At 49.0% G+C, this 15776-nt stretch overlaps 3 protein-coding genes across 11 annotated transcripts in view; 1 reads left to right on the top strand and 2 right to left on the bottom strand.

Annotated features, from left to right (window-relative positions):
• Positions 1–41: 41 nt before the first annotated feature.
• On the bottom strand, positions 42–5814 carry trnau1apb (tRNA selenocysteine 1 associated protein 1b). Of its 2 annotated transcripts, XM_083694169.1 has the most exons (10): positions 5644–5814; positions 5147–5244; positions 4332–4431; positions 3766–3818; positions 3455–3466; positions 3168–3299; positions 2394–2513; positions 1679–1937; positions 1386–1431; positions 42–874 (listed from the first exon to the last, which is right to left on the bottom strand). In XM_083694169.1, the coding sequence occupies exons 1-10, from the start codon at positions 5677–5679 to the stop codon at positions 732–734; spliced, it is 999 nt and encodes a 332-aa protein (XP_083550295.1). In that variant the 5' UTR covers positions 5680–5814; the 3' UTR covers positions 42–731. The 2 variants fall into 2 exon arrangements, with proteins under 2 accessions (XP_083550295.1, XP_083550296.1); XM_083694170.1 differs by lacking the exon at positions 3455–3466.
• Positions 5815–6685: 871 nt separating this feature from the next.
• On the bottom strand, positions 6686–8992 carry LOC310821984 (uncharacterized protein; the record flags this gene model as incomplete). The annotated part of the gene is made up of 5 exons (XM_083694273.1): positions 6686–7646; positions 7771–7837; positions 8179–8222; positions 8359–8687; positions 8787–8992. 5 exons carry the CDS (start codon positions 8990–8992, stop codon positions 7189–7191), a joined length of 1104 nt encoding a protein of 367 aa, XP_083550399.1. The 3' UTR covers positions 6686–7188.
• Positions 8993–11471: 2479 nt separating this feature from the next.
• xrn1 (5'-3' exoribonuclease 1) overlaps positions 11472–15776 on the top strand; it is a 17204-nt gene continuing 12899 nt past the window's right edge. For 5 of the 8 annotated variants that reach the window (XR_014554888.1, XM_083694163.1, XM_083694159.1 and 2 more), the window contains exons 1-11: positions 11472–11665; positions 12964–13196; positions 13309–13406; positions 13611–13720; positions 13852–13962; positions 14140–14225; positions 14343–14430; positions 14662–14830; positions 15034–15101; positions 15224–15361; positions 15473–15633. Coding sequence is in view for 7 of the 8 variants with exons in the window: in XM_083694163.1 (XP_083550289.1) it covers positions 11591–11665; positions 12964–13196; positions 13309–13406; positions 13611–13720; positions 13852–13962; positions 14140–14225; positions 14343–14430; positions 14662–14830; positions 15034–15101; positions 15224–15361; positions 15473–15633 (1337 nt within the window). In the remaining variant the exon portion in view is untranslated. The remainder of the gene's footprint in view (positions 11666–12963; positions 13197–13308; positions 13407–13610; positions 13721–13851; positions 13963–14139; positions 14226–14342; positions 14431–14661; positions 14831–15033; positions 15102–15223; positions 15362–15472; positions 15634–15776) is intronic. The other 3 variants (XM_083694162.1, XM_083694164.1, XM_083694160.1) reach the window with 1 other exon arrangement.

Genomic DNA, 15776 nt, shown 5'->3' with positions numbered 1-15776 from the left:
TACACTGTGTCATAGTGAACTCAAATCATTTCAAGATGCTCTTCTTTTCAAATAAACTTTATTCCAAAAGTTCTTCGCACAAAACAGTTCTGCCCGATTTGGTCTTTGACCACCAGCACTGTTATATGATGCATGATGTGTGAAAATGACAAACAGAATCACATGGATTTCAACACCTCTGAAGTAAAGGTGGAGCTCAAGCTGTTTAATGGACATCAAACACAGACGGTTCATTTGTTGTCGTTCACAGGAACAAGCTTGTCCCCGAAACAGCGTGGATTAAAAAGACTTAGATCAACTAAATCACATCTGTGGGAGACACATTCAATTCTTCATTCCATCAACTTAAAGCCAACATTTCATGGAAGAATCCTCGGTTTCTGTGATACACGTCGAACTCACTACCAGAGGTTGGAGCATTTGGAAGAAAGGTAAAGTTATTGACGCTCATTGAAACATTCCTTCAACTAAATAAAAAACTAAACAAGATTGCAGGAGACAAGGGGGGGGGAAAGTGGACAATATATACAAATGGTCCTGAGACATGCTGCGTGTCGACTGCTACGTAGGGCACAAAAAAAGGCGTGTTGTTGGTTGAGAGAAGACACGTTTCACCATCCATCCTATGGCCGAGCGCTAGGCTAAGCTAAGCTAGACAAAGCTAAGCTAAGCGAGACAAAGCTAAGCTAGACAAAGCTACGCTAAGCTAAGCTAAGCTAGGCTGGAGCAGCTCAGGAGCTGGAGACGGAAGGGACCTCTGAGGTGATGGAGTCCAGAGGCTGCCAGTGACAGTTCATCAGCGAATCGTAGAGCTCCTCGCTGCGTTCCATGAAGTCCCTGTTCAACGCTTCCACATCCAGCTGGGGGTTGGGCTCTGAGGGGAGGGAGGGGGGAGGGGGGAGGAGGGAGGGGGGAGGAAGAGAGATGTCAATAAACCAAGAGATTTAGTTTGCAATTTTCTCAAGCAATTGTAACTAAACAGTGTTTAGGACATAGAACTCCCCTCCCAAAAAGCTTACCTAAGGGGTTAAAAAAGACCCAATTATTTTGGAGATTGAAACCATGATCTGAGTTGTGTATAAATTAGGGTTGACACGGTGTGGATGGCTGCAGTCCAAGGGAGGCTGGCGGAGGTAGAAATCGGAGGACGGGCTCATTGTAATGCATGGAATGGAATTAGGAATGGTTTCAAACTAATGCATGGAATGAGGAATATTTTATACCATTCCTCATTCCATTCCATGCATTACAATGAGCCCGTCCTCTAATTTCTACCTCCACCAGCCTCCCCTTGCTACAGCCCTAGACACACACCAGCCTCCCAGCCCCCTAGTGGATGGGGAGGAGGTGACAGCAGTGTGGGTGACAGGAGAGAGAGGTTCTACCTTCAGTCATCTCCTCCTCCGTCTCTCCTGTGGCCTCCTGCGTTTGCTGCAAGCAGAGAAAAGGTGTCAGATTTCACATGATTGCAACAGTTTACCAATCTTGATGTAAATAATAGTGATATATGTGTATATATTTTGTAAAATCAGGGCACCCTTGAAAAATAGACATTGGTCTCAAAGAGACTAACCCTAACCCTGGATAGAAGGTAAAAAATATATTTAAAAAAAAGAAAGACTAAGTTCTCTGTATGATATGACATCATTATGACATCATTATCTACCCGACCCCTCACCTCAGCCGTGGCGGACATGTCGCCTTGCATGGGGGGCATTCCCATGGGGGGCGGGGGCATCATGCCGTGGGGTCCAGGGGGGGGGTACCCTCCGTAGGGGTTGTAGCCGTAGTTATAGCTGTTGTACTGGTCGTAGCTGCCCCACTGGGGGTAGTAGTTGTGGTTGTGCCCTCCGTAGTACCCCCCCTGCTGCTGCTGCTGGGGGTAGTTGTTGTGGTAGCTGTGGTTCTGGTTGTTGTGGTAGTTGTTGCTTTTATGGCTTGAAAGGGAAGATGAAAGGATGAGTTCAACGTCGGGGCTGAGAAACGTGACACATACAGTGTTTACTGACTGGACATATCAAGCACTGATGAGATTAGTGAAGATGAGTGAAACAAGCAGCTAGGAATTCTATCATCTTACATAGCAAATGAGCTAATTCTGCTCCAGATTCTGCTTACAGAGATCTAGTCTAGTGTTAGGAGTAGAGCAGATCTAGTCTAGTGTTAGGAGTGGAGCAGATCTAGTCTAGAGTTAGGAGTAGAGCAGATCTAGTCTAGAGTTAGGAGTAGAGCAGATCTAGTCTAGAGTTAGGAGTGGAGCAGATCTAGTCTAGAGTTAGGAGTGGAGCAGAGCAGATCTAGTCTAGAGTTAGGAGTAGAGCAGATCTAGTCTAGAGTTAGGAGTGGAGCAGAGCAGATCTAGTCTTGAGTTAGGAGTGGAGCGGAGCCCTCACCTCTTGTTGACAGCGATGCTGATCCTGATTGGCTTGCCCCCCAGCCCCGTGGAGCTCTGACACTCCTCGATGGCCTTCTTCTGTTCGCTCTCGTCGCCGAACTTGACGAAGCCGTAGCCTCTGTGAGAACAACGCAGCGCTCAGACCCCCGGCCGCACACACACCACCATGCAGGCCGTATCGTAACTCATGAGCAAATACGGAATCGTAAAAAACAAAAATGGTATGGTAGAACTGAAACTTGTTGTTTTACTTTTAATATGAGGTAGCATCACTTGAATTGTGAGTTGCTCTTGCTTACCCTATATGGGGAAAACAATAGTTTTAGCATGAACGTCAGGAACAAAGGTTTTTTTTGTTGTCTTTTTTTCAGTAATTTTTGTCTTTGGGAAATATATTTGTGGTGAAAATATAGTAGAATACACTTATACGCCTGCCAGGGGAGGCTGGTAGAGGTAGAAATCGGAGGACAGGCTCACTGTAACGCATGGAACGGAATGAGGAATGGTACCAAACCAAACACACGTTCCTCATTCCGTTCCGTGCGTTACAATGAGCCCGTCCTCAGATTTCTGCCTCCACCAGCCTCCCCTGACACCTACACCCCCAAACACAACGCAGTCACAGAAGGTGTCTATCGGAGACATAGCAAAATTCCCAATGTCATGAGATTACTCCAAAAATAAACATACTTTAACTTAGCAAATGACCAGCTCTACAGCTCTAACCAATCAGCATCCTTCTAGCAGGCGGCGTGGCGGAGAGCGGCCGTACCTGGAGTTGCTGTACTGGTCCGTCACCACCTTGCCTCCTTTGCAGGACGGGTACTTCTTCACGAAGAACTGGTGCAGCTGGTAGTCGTCCACCTCAGAAGACAGATCCCCCACAAAGACGGTGAACTCTGGACTGAGGGGGAGAGAAGAGACCGCTGCTGTCTGACAGGGGTTCTGTTTCTGGCTCTGGGGTGGAAACCGCAGCCAAATGGCAGCAGGTAACAGCTAACAGCTAACAGAATATTGTTTCAATGTGTGAATGATCGAGTAAAGAAAGCATCTGCACACCTGGTATGGTCACTGCAGGTGCAAACGGAGTAGGAAAAAAAAACAAGGAACTGTAAAGAAAAACTCCATGCAACAGCTTACTGCAACACTGTAACACTGCTAACTGCAACACTGCTAACTTGCATAAGTCACTGTGTTTAATAATCACATATGTCGGTCAAGAGAACTTCTTCAGAGTGTACAATTTTGAATGTGAATAGTCTAAAAATGTTGTACTGTGGCTTTACAGAGAAACCTAACACCCAAGCTACTACAACAACAACAACAACAACAACAAAATGATGAGATTAAATATGAAAGCTTCAACTTACCCCCCCTCTGGGCGTTTCCCGTAGGTGGCATAGTTTAACTTAAACTTCCGGGGCTACACCGGAAAGGAAGAAACAGGAATCAGCCGCCTGAAGGAATCAACGCTTGTAGTAAGGACATATTATTGCTGGAGAATAAGGAGTATTATTATTATTATTATTAGAAGAACATCTTGGTTGGTTTACATACCTCCACCACCCAGTACAGCTTTATCCCATTCGGCAGTTAGTTCCTAACAGAGTTTATTCACCGGCTTCAAACAAAGTCAATTTACAAACAGCCTCAACCACCTTCATCGGGATCAGGAAGAGAACGGGGCTCAGTAATGGCTGTCGTCACGTGACGCTGAGACAGTGGGCTTTATCAGACTAAAGTGGCGCTGACAGCCTAGTGAGCCGCCGCCATCCACAATAACACAGTTGGGAAAGTATAAAACTGAAAGTATATGAGGGGTGGTTGTCCACGGGTACAGTATATATATATATATACACACGGTATAATGGTTATAAGTTGTTGAAATGAACTGTGAATATTTAACATCCAAGTGACGGTTGGATTCGGTGCTCACCGGATTCGATCCGGGGACGAGTTTCCCGTTGAGTCGGTGGACGCACCGGTCGACGCTGGCCTCGTCCGCCATCTCCACGAAGCAATATCCAGCTGAGCCACTAGGGGGGGAGAGAGGCATGATTTAGTCAGAATGCAATATACAGCTGAGCCACTAGGGGGCGAAGAGAGGCATGAATTAGTCAGACTGGGGGTGTGTCAGAGACAGGGTAATATATAACATATATAAAGCATATACGCCTGGAATAACAAACTCAAACCTGGCCTTAGTGGGAGTGAATTTACTGAGTAAAGTATTTGTTATTATTTGATTTCAGCGAATCACACGGTAGCTCCGAATCAGAAACGTGTGGTGGGCAAGCACTGGGCGGGGCTTAATGAAGGCCAAGTTTGATGCGTTGCTCCACAACGCGACTAGAGAGAAAACAGCCTGTCTGATACCAGTGATGGGATTAGATACCCAAGAACATGTTTTAGACAATATCATTATGTTGCTTTATGTTGGTGTAAGGCAGAAAGTATGACCTTCCGGAGGCCAATACAAGCCAGTGAGTTTCAGGACATGGGGGTGTACTTCTTCGTAGGAGTGTCTTACTGGATGATTTGGTTCTGAGTTTTAACTTCCAACTGCGATGATCAAAGTTATCCGGGGTCCACTGCCTCCCACTCTAGTTTAAGACAGTGAGGCCGTCGCATGAAACCAGACCCAGAGAACGCTTAATTGCACTCCGTCTAGGGCAGTAGACCATCTTCTAAGTATGGAAACGCATGACTAATATCGTAATTCTGGTGGCTATGATCTAATGCCGGACCTACCCTGTCACTCTGTGGGTGATGATCTTCACACCGTACGCCGTCTCCCCCATGGTGCTGAAGGCTTGCTTTAGGAAGTTCTCGTCCATGTATGGGTCCAGCTACGACAAAGGGACAAACCAGAGTAACAGTTTAGACCACTACCTATGGGGACTATAATAGTGTTTACACGTGGTGGGGAGGGGGTAGCTGGGTCAGCTTAGTTAGTTGATCATTTACCCAACAAGTGCAGGACTATGAGGAAGTTGGCCCGCTGGCCAGCTAGCACTAGGCTAGTAGCTAGCTAACGTTACTCCAGTGAACACAACACATATTTATTGGATAATTTACATCCACATCTACTACGGTTATAGCTTTGTCCGTCTTACAACCCCGTGTACACAAATCAGCACATTCCACAGGCCATTATATTCATTTCCGATAATAACTTGGACGCCATAAAAAGCGACCTAGCTAGATAGCGTTCGGCAGCTAGCTGGCTAGCCTGCTGCTGGACGTACATCACCCATCCACAGGCTCGTCATCCTGTTGAACATCTCGACGCTCCGCTGGGGACTCCGCCAGAGGACAGACCGCGGCTTTCTGGCTGCAAAATAACCTTCGCTTTCTCTTCGGGTCTCGGTGGTTCCTGTGTTCGGTGCGACGACGAAACCGGGACCGACACGACAGACAGACACAGACCACACCTCCGGCCCGGACATCCGCCTGCCGCAGGCCGCGTTAGAGGTCGGCAGCGCGGCGGCGCGGCTGCGCAGCTCCTCTGAACGCCTCAGCAGGGCTGTTCGCTGCGCTGGGCGATGTAGTCGATCTCAAACATAGGGTGAATGAACTCATCTTGAATGAAGATTTGTGTTTGCATGAATTAAACCTCAAACATCAAGGCTAGATGGTAGATATGTCTAGATGGTAGATATGTCTAGATGGTAGATATGTCTAGATGATATATGGCTACCGTCGTGAGTTAAGATACTCGCTCGCTTGTTTGTTTTGCCCGTGGGACATTTAAATAACTTTCCTAAACATCCAAACGCCGTTATACCCCCCAAACCATAGGTAATACATATTATAACGCTTCAGAGGGTGGGACAGATAATGTCAGTGTTTCATGTTTTTTTGTTACTTTTCCTGATAGCGAAGTATCATTACCACACAACAATGCGTGTGTAGGCTGCCATGTTCTGATGTGGCCAACATTTCATCCAGAACAACCACACGCTCCACACTGGAGTTTGAACACTTTCTCAGCAACTTTGTATTGTTTATTTTTGTTAATCATGAGTGAAGTGTATGACTTAACAGAATATAAATAATTTGAAGTACTGATTACATACATAGATTACATAAATAAATACATACATACATACATGAAAAACAATCCATCAATTTACAAAATACCTTCCTTCACTCCATTGTACATTTAACACTTTCTATCCTTTACAAACCTTTCCTCCTTCATCCTCCCAACCCTTCCATCATCCTCCCCCCCTCCCCCGCCCTCCAGAAATACTGACCATTCATGTATACTCTGGCTTTGGCCCCTAGTGTGTGTGTGTGTGTGTGTGTGTGTGTGTGTGTGTGTGTGTGTGTGTGTGTGCGTGAGCGAGCCAGCATGCGTGTGTGAGTGAGTGAGTATGCAAGTGAGCGAGTGAGTCTGTGTGTGAGTGTATGAGTGAGTGAGTCTGTGAGTGTGTGTGTCTGTGAGTGTGTGTGTGTGTGAGTGAGTGAGTGTTTGAGTGTGCTCCGTGTGTGTGAGTGTTCAGCACCGTAACAGGTTTGTACTTCCTGAGCTGGGTCCAGCGGCCCGTGGAGACGTCCATCTGGAGCCCGGTGTTGACCCGCACAGTGGTATGGCCTGGCCCGTCCGCCTGGGGCAGGACCTCCGTGTGCTGGTCCAGGACCTCCGTGTGCTGGTCCAGAGTGACCTGGAACACGTCTCCCTGCTCTGAGCACGGGTTCTCTGTTGAGGGCAGACAGCCATTCAGAGCTGGAGTTCAAGTTAGCTTTAAGCAGGGGAGGCTGGTGGAGGTAGAAATCGGAGGACGGGCTCATTGTAATGCATGGAATGGAATGAGGAATGGTGCCATACTGAGGGGTTGTGTGGGGGGGTTGGCAGTTGGGGTGGGCTGTACCATACTGAGGGGTTGTGTGGGGGGGTTGGGCTGTCCCATCTCAGCAGGGTCATTGCAGGCCAGGTCGCTGGTGGGTGTGGTCTCCCTGGAGCTGGTGGGTGTGGCCTCCCTGGAGCTGGTGGGTGTGGTCTCCCTGGAGCTGGTGGGTGTGGTATCCCTGGAGCTGGTGGGTGTGGCCTCCCTGGAACTGGTGGGTGTGGCCTCCCTGGAGCTGGTGGGTGTGGCTTCCCTGGAGCTGGTGGGTGTGGCTTCCCTGGAGCTGGTGGGTGTGGTCTCCCTGGAGCTGGTGGGTGTGGTCTCCCTGGAGCTGGTGGGTGTGGTCTCCCTGGAGCTGGTGGGTGTGGCCTCCCTGGAGCTGGTGGGTGTGGAGCTGGCTGTGAAAACACATCAAAGGTAAAAAGCAGAACAAAGAACAAAGATGGAGGTGTAGTGGAATAGAAGAACCATAGCATCGTTTAGTGCAGGAGGGAGAGAGAGAGAGAGAGAAAACATACTTACCGAAAGTCTTTCTTCTCCTCTTGGCCGCTCGACCAACTCCAGTCACGTCTGGCTCTGATATGAATACCTGCAGTTAGACCAGATATCTCTGCAGTTAGACCAGATATCTCTGCAGTTAGACCAGATATCTCTGCAGTTAGACCAGATATGTTTTTATGATTTCATGTTTTCATGATTTTATGATTTGGTATTTTGGTAAGGTAAGGTAAGGTAGGGTAAGGTAAGGTAAGGTAAGGTAGGGTAAGGTAGGGTAAGGTAAGGTAAGGTAAGGTAGGGTAAGGTAAGGTATGGTAAGGTAGGGTAAGGTAAGGTAAGGTAGGGTAAGGTAAGGTAGGGTAAGGTAAGGTAAGGTAAGGTAGGGTAAGGTAAGGTAAGGTAAGGTAAGGTGTGTTGCTGGTCGTATTGTACCTGAACGCCTCTCCTCTTTGGTGTGTTGTGGCTGTCACATGACTCTAGGGAAGAAGAATGTGATTGAAACATTGAGTGATTAAAAGCTTAATCACATGGTTTCATTACCCATCTGGGAATAAGTATAATGTCTAAGCTGCATTATTAACAAAACAACTCTCCCAATAATCAGAGTCTCACCCTGCTGCATCTCTGTCAGCCTGTCCAAACCAACGTCAGCCTGACAGCTGGGTCTCCTCCTCCTGCCTCCGAGGTCCGTTCTTCCAGAAGAAGAGTGGTTCTTTGGAACAGCACGGAGAGGTTTCAGACGACACCTTTTCTGACCTTTAAACGTGGGCGGGGTGAGGGACAGAGGCGGGCTCTGATAGGTTGGCGTGTGTGACCTCACATCCTCCAGAAGGTCGGTGAGGCGGCCAGTCACAGTGTCCAGGAAGTCCTCGTCTCGAAGGCGGTCCGTCAGAGCAGTGATGTCACGCAGCAACCGGCCACAGACTTGAGCAGGGGAGTCTCTGGGGGGGGGCTGAGAGGAGGGGGGGCTGAGAGGGAGGGGGCTGAGGGGGAGGGGGCTGAGAGGGGGAGTCTGAGAGGGGGAGTCTCTGGGGGGGTGCTGAGAGGGGGGGGGCTGAGAGGGGGAGTCTCCGGAAGGGGGGTTTGGGGGGGAGTCTCTGGGGGAGGGCTGAGAGGGGGGGGGCTGAGAGGGGTAGTCTCCGGGAGGGGGGTTTGGGGGTGAGTGTCCGGGGGGGGGCTTTGGGGGTGAGTGTCCGGGGGGGGGCTTTGGGGGTCCCCCTGTGGGACTCTGTTGTGTAGTGGCCATCACAGGACTCTAGGGAAGGAGAGTTTGATTTCGAGATTGAGTGAAAAAGCTCAAACATGAGAAAAAAACATGGGGGTAGGGTGGGGGGGGTGCGTGATTGTAATAACAATGTAATAACAGTCCATTTCCACACCTCTATGACGGGATGGTTGCGGTGCTCCTGGGTGTGAGGGAAGTAGGCCACGTACTCATCCTCTGACTCCACAGAGGACGGCTCGCTCAGCGCCTCTCTGAGGCTCTTGGCCTTCGCTCTCCTTCCTGTGGACAGGTCATCAGATATCTGCAACATATTCACCAGCAGCCCACACTCATATAAGGACTAATACGCTCTGACAGGAAAGGATTTCAGCAAGGACACAAATGAAAATACCTTAAAAGCAGGGAACTTGACCACATGTGCCACAAAAATGGAGGCTGGACAGTCCAGCTTCTTCGTGTCTTTCAGAACACGTCGCCTCTCTTGAAAACCATGGTCCTCCAGCTGAGAGATTCCAAAAAAACAACCAAGTTACCTTTTAATGAAGATGCAGGGGTCCATTCACATTTCATATTGAAGCTTAAGTTCCATTATGGACATACTGTATGATGGGGACCTAGTAAGTCAATCATACAGTCGTATAATCACACGTAATGTTAAACATACTAGTTTTAGTTTCCTCCTCTTGGAGCAGGCGTGCTTGTCCTTCCCCTGGTGGCAGATGTAGATCTTCTTACCGCAGACTTTGAAGGGTGTTCCATCAAACGGAACGTGTCTCAGCTCCCAGAAGACTTTCCCAGTAGTCATTTTTCCAGAAACAAAGTCTGTAAATATCGGGAATAACGGGGTATTCAACACACAAGGGTGTTAGTAATGAATTATCCAGCTGGTTTGTTTTTGATGAGCTATAGTAACTAGTTATATGTCACTAGCTATATGACGGTTGTTGGACAGACTTGTATTACGGGTTGTTGTTGCTATGGCAATTCTGTACCTTTTATTTTTGACTGTATTTAATGTTATTACTGTTGATAGTTTATATTTGATCTATTATCCTTGTTACATTGTATTGTTGGTGTTGATTGATGTTGTAGAGCTGCTCTGTCTCTGGTAAATCGTTGCGTTGTAACTTGTATTTTATTCTTTATTATTTCATGTCATGGTAAATAAAGGAGACTTTGTCCTCATGTCAGACATCATCAGGTGAAATCTCACCTACCCCTCCGTCCAAACCCCCGCTCCTTCACATGGACCACAAACTTGGCTAATGTTTCCTCTTCATATTTTGCGAGGCTACTTTCCAAAGCTGCGATGTTTTTAAAACGTAAAAAGTAACCAGATCCAGTCATGTTTGGCAGCTCCGTGTTATTATTAAAACTGACGTTAGCAACGAGAAGGCAGAGGATGACGTCACGTTCGACGGAAGCCGTATAGCGTTGTTGTTGTTGTTCTTCTTCTTCTTCTTCAGTGGGGTTTCCTGCTGCATTACCTCCTCCTCCAGGGCTGGAGGAGGTCCAGAGACGGGGAGAAACGAAACCTCACCGGTCAGACCTCCTTTTCAAAGAAAACTAAATTGAAAGTACATCTGAGGACGGACTCATGTGACACCATTCCTCTGATTCCTCCTCCACCACCGCAGCCTCAGCAAACCCCAATACTGTGGAAAAACACTCATACAGAGAACATGAAGACCTTATGTGGACCAATAAAGGCAAATCTAATCGAAGTTTATTTATCACATGCAGACGATGCAGCAGCAAACAGTACAATTAAAGCTTTTAATGAGCTACCTCTCAACGTTTTTTTTTTTTTTTTTTACTTTATTTATTTTATTCAACCTTTATTTATCCAGGTTTGTCTCATTGAGATAAAATCTATTTTTCAAGAGAGACCTGGTCCAAGACAGTAGCCAAGGACAACTATATTTCAGACAATTTGAAAACGATGACACATAAACTTTACATCACAAAACAAATGACAGACGCAGACACACTTACATTACAAACTGGTTACAATCATAACACATTAAAACTAATTAAACATAGACACAACAGCGCAGTGAAAGACAAGGAGAAGAATCAAATATAAGAGTAATAACAATACAATACTCAATATACAATCAATAGAACGAAGTGAGACATGAATAAGTGTATGATGTGACTAATCAGAGACGGACCCAGCGACCCTCATCTGTGTTGATAGGAACCATCTACCGACTACCTCGGTTATTACTGCGGGTGTGACAGCGAACACTTAAGTAGTTGCACAGAAATGTACATGTGGAATAAAAAAAAAGTCATTATATATTCATATTCATTATTTCGCGATTTCAATACCACGAAATTCGTCTAAGGTTGCTGTCCTGAACAGTCGCGCTGCTGAAGAGAAAATGACATAGTTTTGTCTATGAGCTTTGTTGTTGCTGCCAGATTGCGTCACTAGATTCCGCCCGGACTGTTTTAGTGGGCGGACGGAGGCTAGCCAGCTAGCGGGCAGCTACAACAGAGAGGAACCAGCAACAGACTCCTTAGCTGAAGCAACTTCCCATGTTACTTTACACATCTCTCCACAGCCTGCAGTTTTATTGACTTGATCCAAAAGGGAGGAATTTTGTGGTGAAGATGGGAGTGCCGAAATTTTACCGATGGATTTCGGAGCGATACCCCTGCCTGAGCGAAGTTGTCAAGGAACACCAAGTATGATACCGATAGCCTCCAGCTAGCCGACTTTAGCTAGCCCGCTAAATATAGCAGGCCCGTAACAGTCACTTCACCTCCACGTAGCTAACGACTTCTGCTTCCCTCCAGCTCCCCACCCAGCCGGCTGGCGGGGGTCCTCACTACTGGAGTCGGACGACTGCTGGGATCATTTCTCTCAACATAACGTGTCTTGTGTAAATTGGGAAATGACATGTTATTGTAGATTTAGCGTTTGTCCAAGTCAGTAGCCCATTGAATGGTGTTGTCCTGGCTTTGTGAGGGTCGTCCAGCAAGGAGAACATTCTGAACCACAAATGGAGACAGAATGGGTTTGGCTGCATCTGACTGTTGTTGAAGCTTGTGTTGTTGAGTGTAGAAACATTGACAGGTTTCTGGATCTATCGACCACAGGCCACTGTCTTTGACAGTCTTAGTGAGGGTTACAGGTCGGTGTCCAAAGTTGCCGGAGTCGCAATTTCTCTACTAAGTCAAACGTCAGATTGTTGAGTCATATCAACGGTTGAACTTGAGTCAGGGATGTAATGCCTCTCCGACTGTTGACGTAGACAAGACAAGTTAACGTAGCCGACAAGCTCCGTTGTGATGCTTACTCCCAATATCTATCTAATATGTTACCAACTGGAGTAGCTAGATGTCCCCGCCGTAGTCCCCCCCCCCCGCCGTAGTCCCCCCCCCCCCCGCCGTAGTCGTCCACCGTAGTCCCCCCCCTCGCCGTAGTCGTCCACCGTAGTCCCCCCCCCCGCCGTAGTCCCCCCCCTCGCCGTAGTCGTCCACCGTAGTCCCCCCCCCCGCCGTAGTCCCCCCCCCGCCGTAGTCGTCCACCGTAGTCCCCCCCCTCGCCGTAGCCGGTGATTTCCGGCCGCTCTTAGACGGATGACCTTCGTCCTCATCTAACACCAATAAACACGACACAGACTTCCTCTTCTCCAGCAGTTGATCCAGCAGCCAGACCTCCTGACCTCCTGACCTGAGTGTTATCCAGGCCCAGAGAAGCAGTCTGGATGTTTTCATGATTAAATCTGAATGTTGACCTCAGGGCCTTTGATGTTTCACCCAGATTTTCTGCTCTTACATTTTATGACAGAAATCTGATGTGACTGACTGATAGTATATTAATAGTATATTAATGATCCTCTCTTACCTGTTACCCCTACCCCCTCTCTCCCCCCCCTTCCTCCTCCCCTCCCCCTTCCCTCCCCCTCCACCTTCTCTCTCCCCCCCCTTCCCTCTTCCTCCCTCCTCTCCCTGTCCCCCCCCTTCCCTCCCCCCTCCAGATTCCAGAGTTTGACAACCTCTACCTGGACATGAACGGCATCATCCACCAGTGCTCCCACCCCAACGACGAGGACGTCCACTTCCGCATCTCGGAGGAGAAGATCTTCGCCGACATCTTCCACTACCTGGAGGTGCTGTTTCGCATCATCAAGCCCCAGAAGGTGTTCTTCATGGCGGTGGACGGCGTGGCCCCCAGAGCCAAGATGAACCAGCAGAGGGGCCGGAGGTTCAGGTAGGAGGGACACGCGGCAGGGGCGCTAACCGCTAACCAACCGCAGGTGGAAAAGGAAATCAATGTGTTTTAACTCAGCTCTCAGTCAATAAGTGTGTGTGTGTGTGTGTAGGTCAGCCAAAGAGGCGGAGGACAAGATCAAGAAGGCCCTGGAGAAGGGGGAGGTCCTGCCCACCGAGGCTCGCTTCGACTCCAACTGCATCACACCTGGTGAGGAGACTCTTCCTCCTCCTCCATCCATCCCTCACTCCATCCATCCATCCGTCCCACCCTCCACCTCTCTCTCCATCCCTCCCACCATCCATCCGTCTTTCCCATTCTGAGGGTGAACATTTGAGTGATTGTCTCCATCTCTTCACCTGTCACTCTGACACCTCTCTCTCTCCCCCCCCCCCCCCTCTCTCTCCCCTGTAGGGACTGACTTCATGGCCAGGCTACAGGAGCAGCTCAAGTACTTTGTTAACAGCAAATTGTCTACGGACAAATCTTGGCAGGGAGTCCACGTCTATCTGTCCGGTCACGAGGTAGGTGTGTGTGTGTGTGTGTGTGTGTGTGTGTGTGTGTGTGTGTGTCTCTCTCTCTGTCTGTACGTGTGTGTGTGTGTGTGTGTGTGTGTGTGTGTCATCCTCTTGTAAACAGGTTGTTTGTGTTCCAGACCCCGGGGGAAGGAGAACACAAGATCATGGAGTTCATCCGCTCAGAAAACGCCAAACCAAACCACAACCCAAACACACGTCACTGTCTGTACGGCCTGGACGCTGACCTGGTGGGTGGCGGTGTGTGTGTGTCAGGGTGTGTGTGTGTGTGTCAGGGTGTGTGTGTGTGTCAGGGTGTGTGTGTGTCAGGGTATGTGTGTGCGCGTGTGCTTCAGTACCAGTAATGTGTGTGTGTGTGTGTGTGTGAGGTGGTGTTTCAGCTGCGTTCCTCTCCTCTCCTCTCCCAGATGATGCTGGGTCTGACCAGCCACGAGCCACACTTCTCCCTGCTCAGAGAAGAGGTCCGCTTCGGAGGGAAGAAGAACCAGAAGAGGTGTGTGTCTGTTTGTGTGCATGCATGCATGTATGAGAGGTGTGTGTATGTATGTGAGAGAGACAGGTGTGTGTGTGTGTGTGTGTGTGAGGATTGACAGTGTGTTCCCTGTTGCAGGATAACGGCTCCTGAGGAGACGACCTTCCACCTGCTGCACCTGTCTCTGATGAGAGAGTACATCGACTACGAGTTCTCAGACGTCAGGGTGAGCCACACACACACACACACACCTGTCTCTGATGAGAGAGTACATCGACTACGAGTTCTCAGACGTCAGGGTGAGCCACACACACACACACACCTGTCTCTGATGAGAGAGTACATCGACTACGAGTTCTCAGACGTCAGGGTGAGCCACACACACACACAGACACCCGCACACGCACACACACACACCCACCCCCAGAGTTGTGATGTTGTCTGTGTTAACCCTCAGGGTAAGCTGTGTTTTGAGTACGACCTGGAGAGGATCATAGATGACTGGGTTCTGATGGGCTTCCTGGTGGGAAACGACTTCATCCCCCACCTTCCTCACCTCCACATCAACCACGACGCCCTACCCCTCCTCTACCGGACCTACGTCTCTGTCCTGCCCACTCTGGGGGGTGAGACCACCCTCACACACACCACACACACACACACACCATCTTCACATCAACCACGATGCTGCTCAAACATCCTGGGGAGAACCCTGGAATACAAGCATAAATTCCTCTACATGAGACATGGTGATTGACTCTGCTTTCTCTCTCTCTCTCTCTCTCTCTGTCTCTCTCTCCCTCTCTCTCTCTCCCCATCGACCCCTCAGGTTACCTGAATGAGAACGGCCATCTGAACCTGGCCAACTTTGAGAAGTACATGGAGAAACTGGCCGAGGTGAGAGAGAGAGGGAGGGAGGGAGGGGGAGAGAGAGAGAGAGGGATCCCTGGATGGGAGAGTGGTGATACAACACCCTTGAGATGAGCTGACTTAACCCCTTGTCCCCCCCTCCCCCGTAGTTTGACAGGGAGCATTTCAGTGAGGTGTTTGTGGATCTGAAGTGGTTCGAGAGCAAGGTGGGAAACAAGTACCTGAACGAGGCCGCAGGGCTGGCTGCTGAGGAGGCCCAGAAGGAGGGCAGCAGGAGGAGAGACCAGGTACACACACACACACACACACACACACACATTAAAACATTGTTATATAGCAATGCAGACACTTGAGCTATGGTGTTTTGAGCTAGCATGTGTGTGTGACCCCCCCCCCAGCAGGACTCCCTGTGTCTAGCGGCCTTGGACGATGGGAAGCCCCCCAGCCGAGGGGGGGTCCCCGAGGAGGAGGGGGAGGAGGAGGACATGTTTGAGGCTGAGTTCCGTCAGTACAAGAGGACCTACTACATGACCAAGATGGGCGTGGAGGTGGTCTCTGAGTGAGTCCACACACACACACACACACACACACAGGAACCTACCACTGATGTTTCTCTGATTTTAACTACAAATAACATTCTTTTTTTTCCACTGAGCTTTGTCAGTATTTTGACGGTCACTTCCTGTTTCCTGTGTGTGTCCA

The sequence above is a fragment of the Argentina silus genome (genome assembly GCF_951799395.1).
Source record: "Argentina silus genome assembly, chromosome: 22".
NCBI lineage: Eukaryota > Metazoa > Chordata > Actinopteri > Argentiniformes > Argentinidae > Argentina > Argentina silus.
Note: the sequence above shows the minus strand (reverse complement) of the source record. Positions and strands in the feature narration are given on the sequence as shown.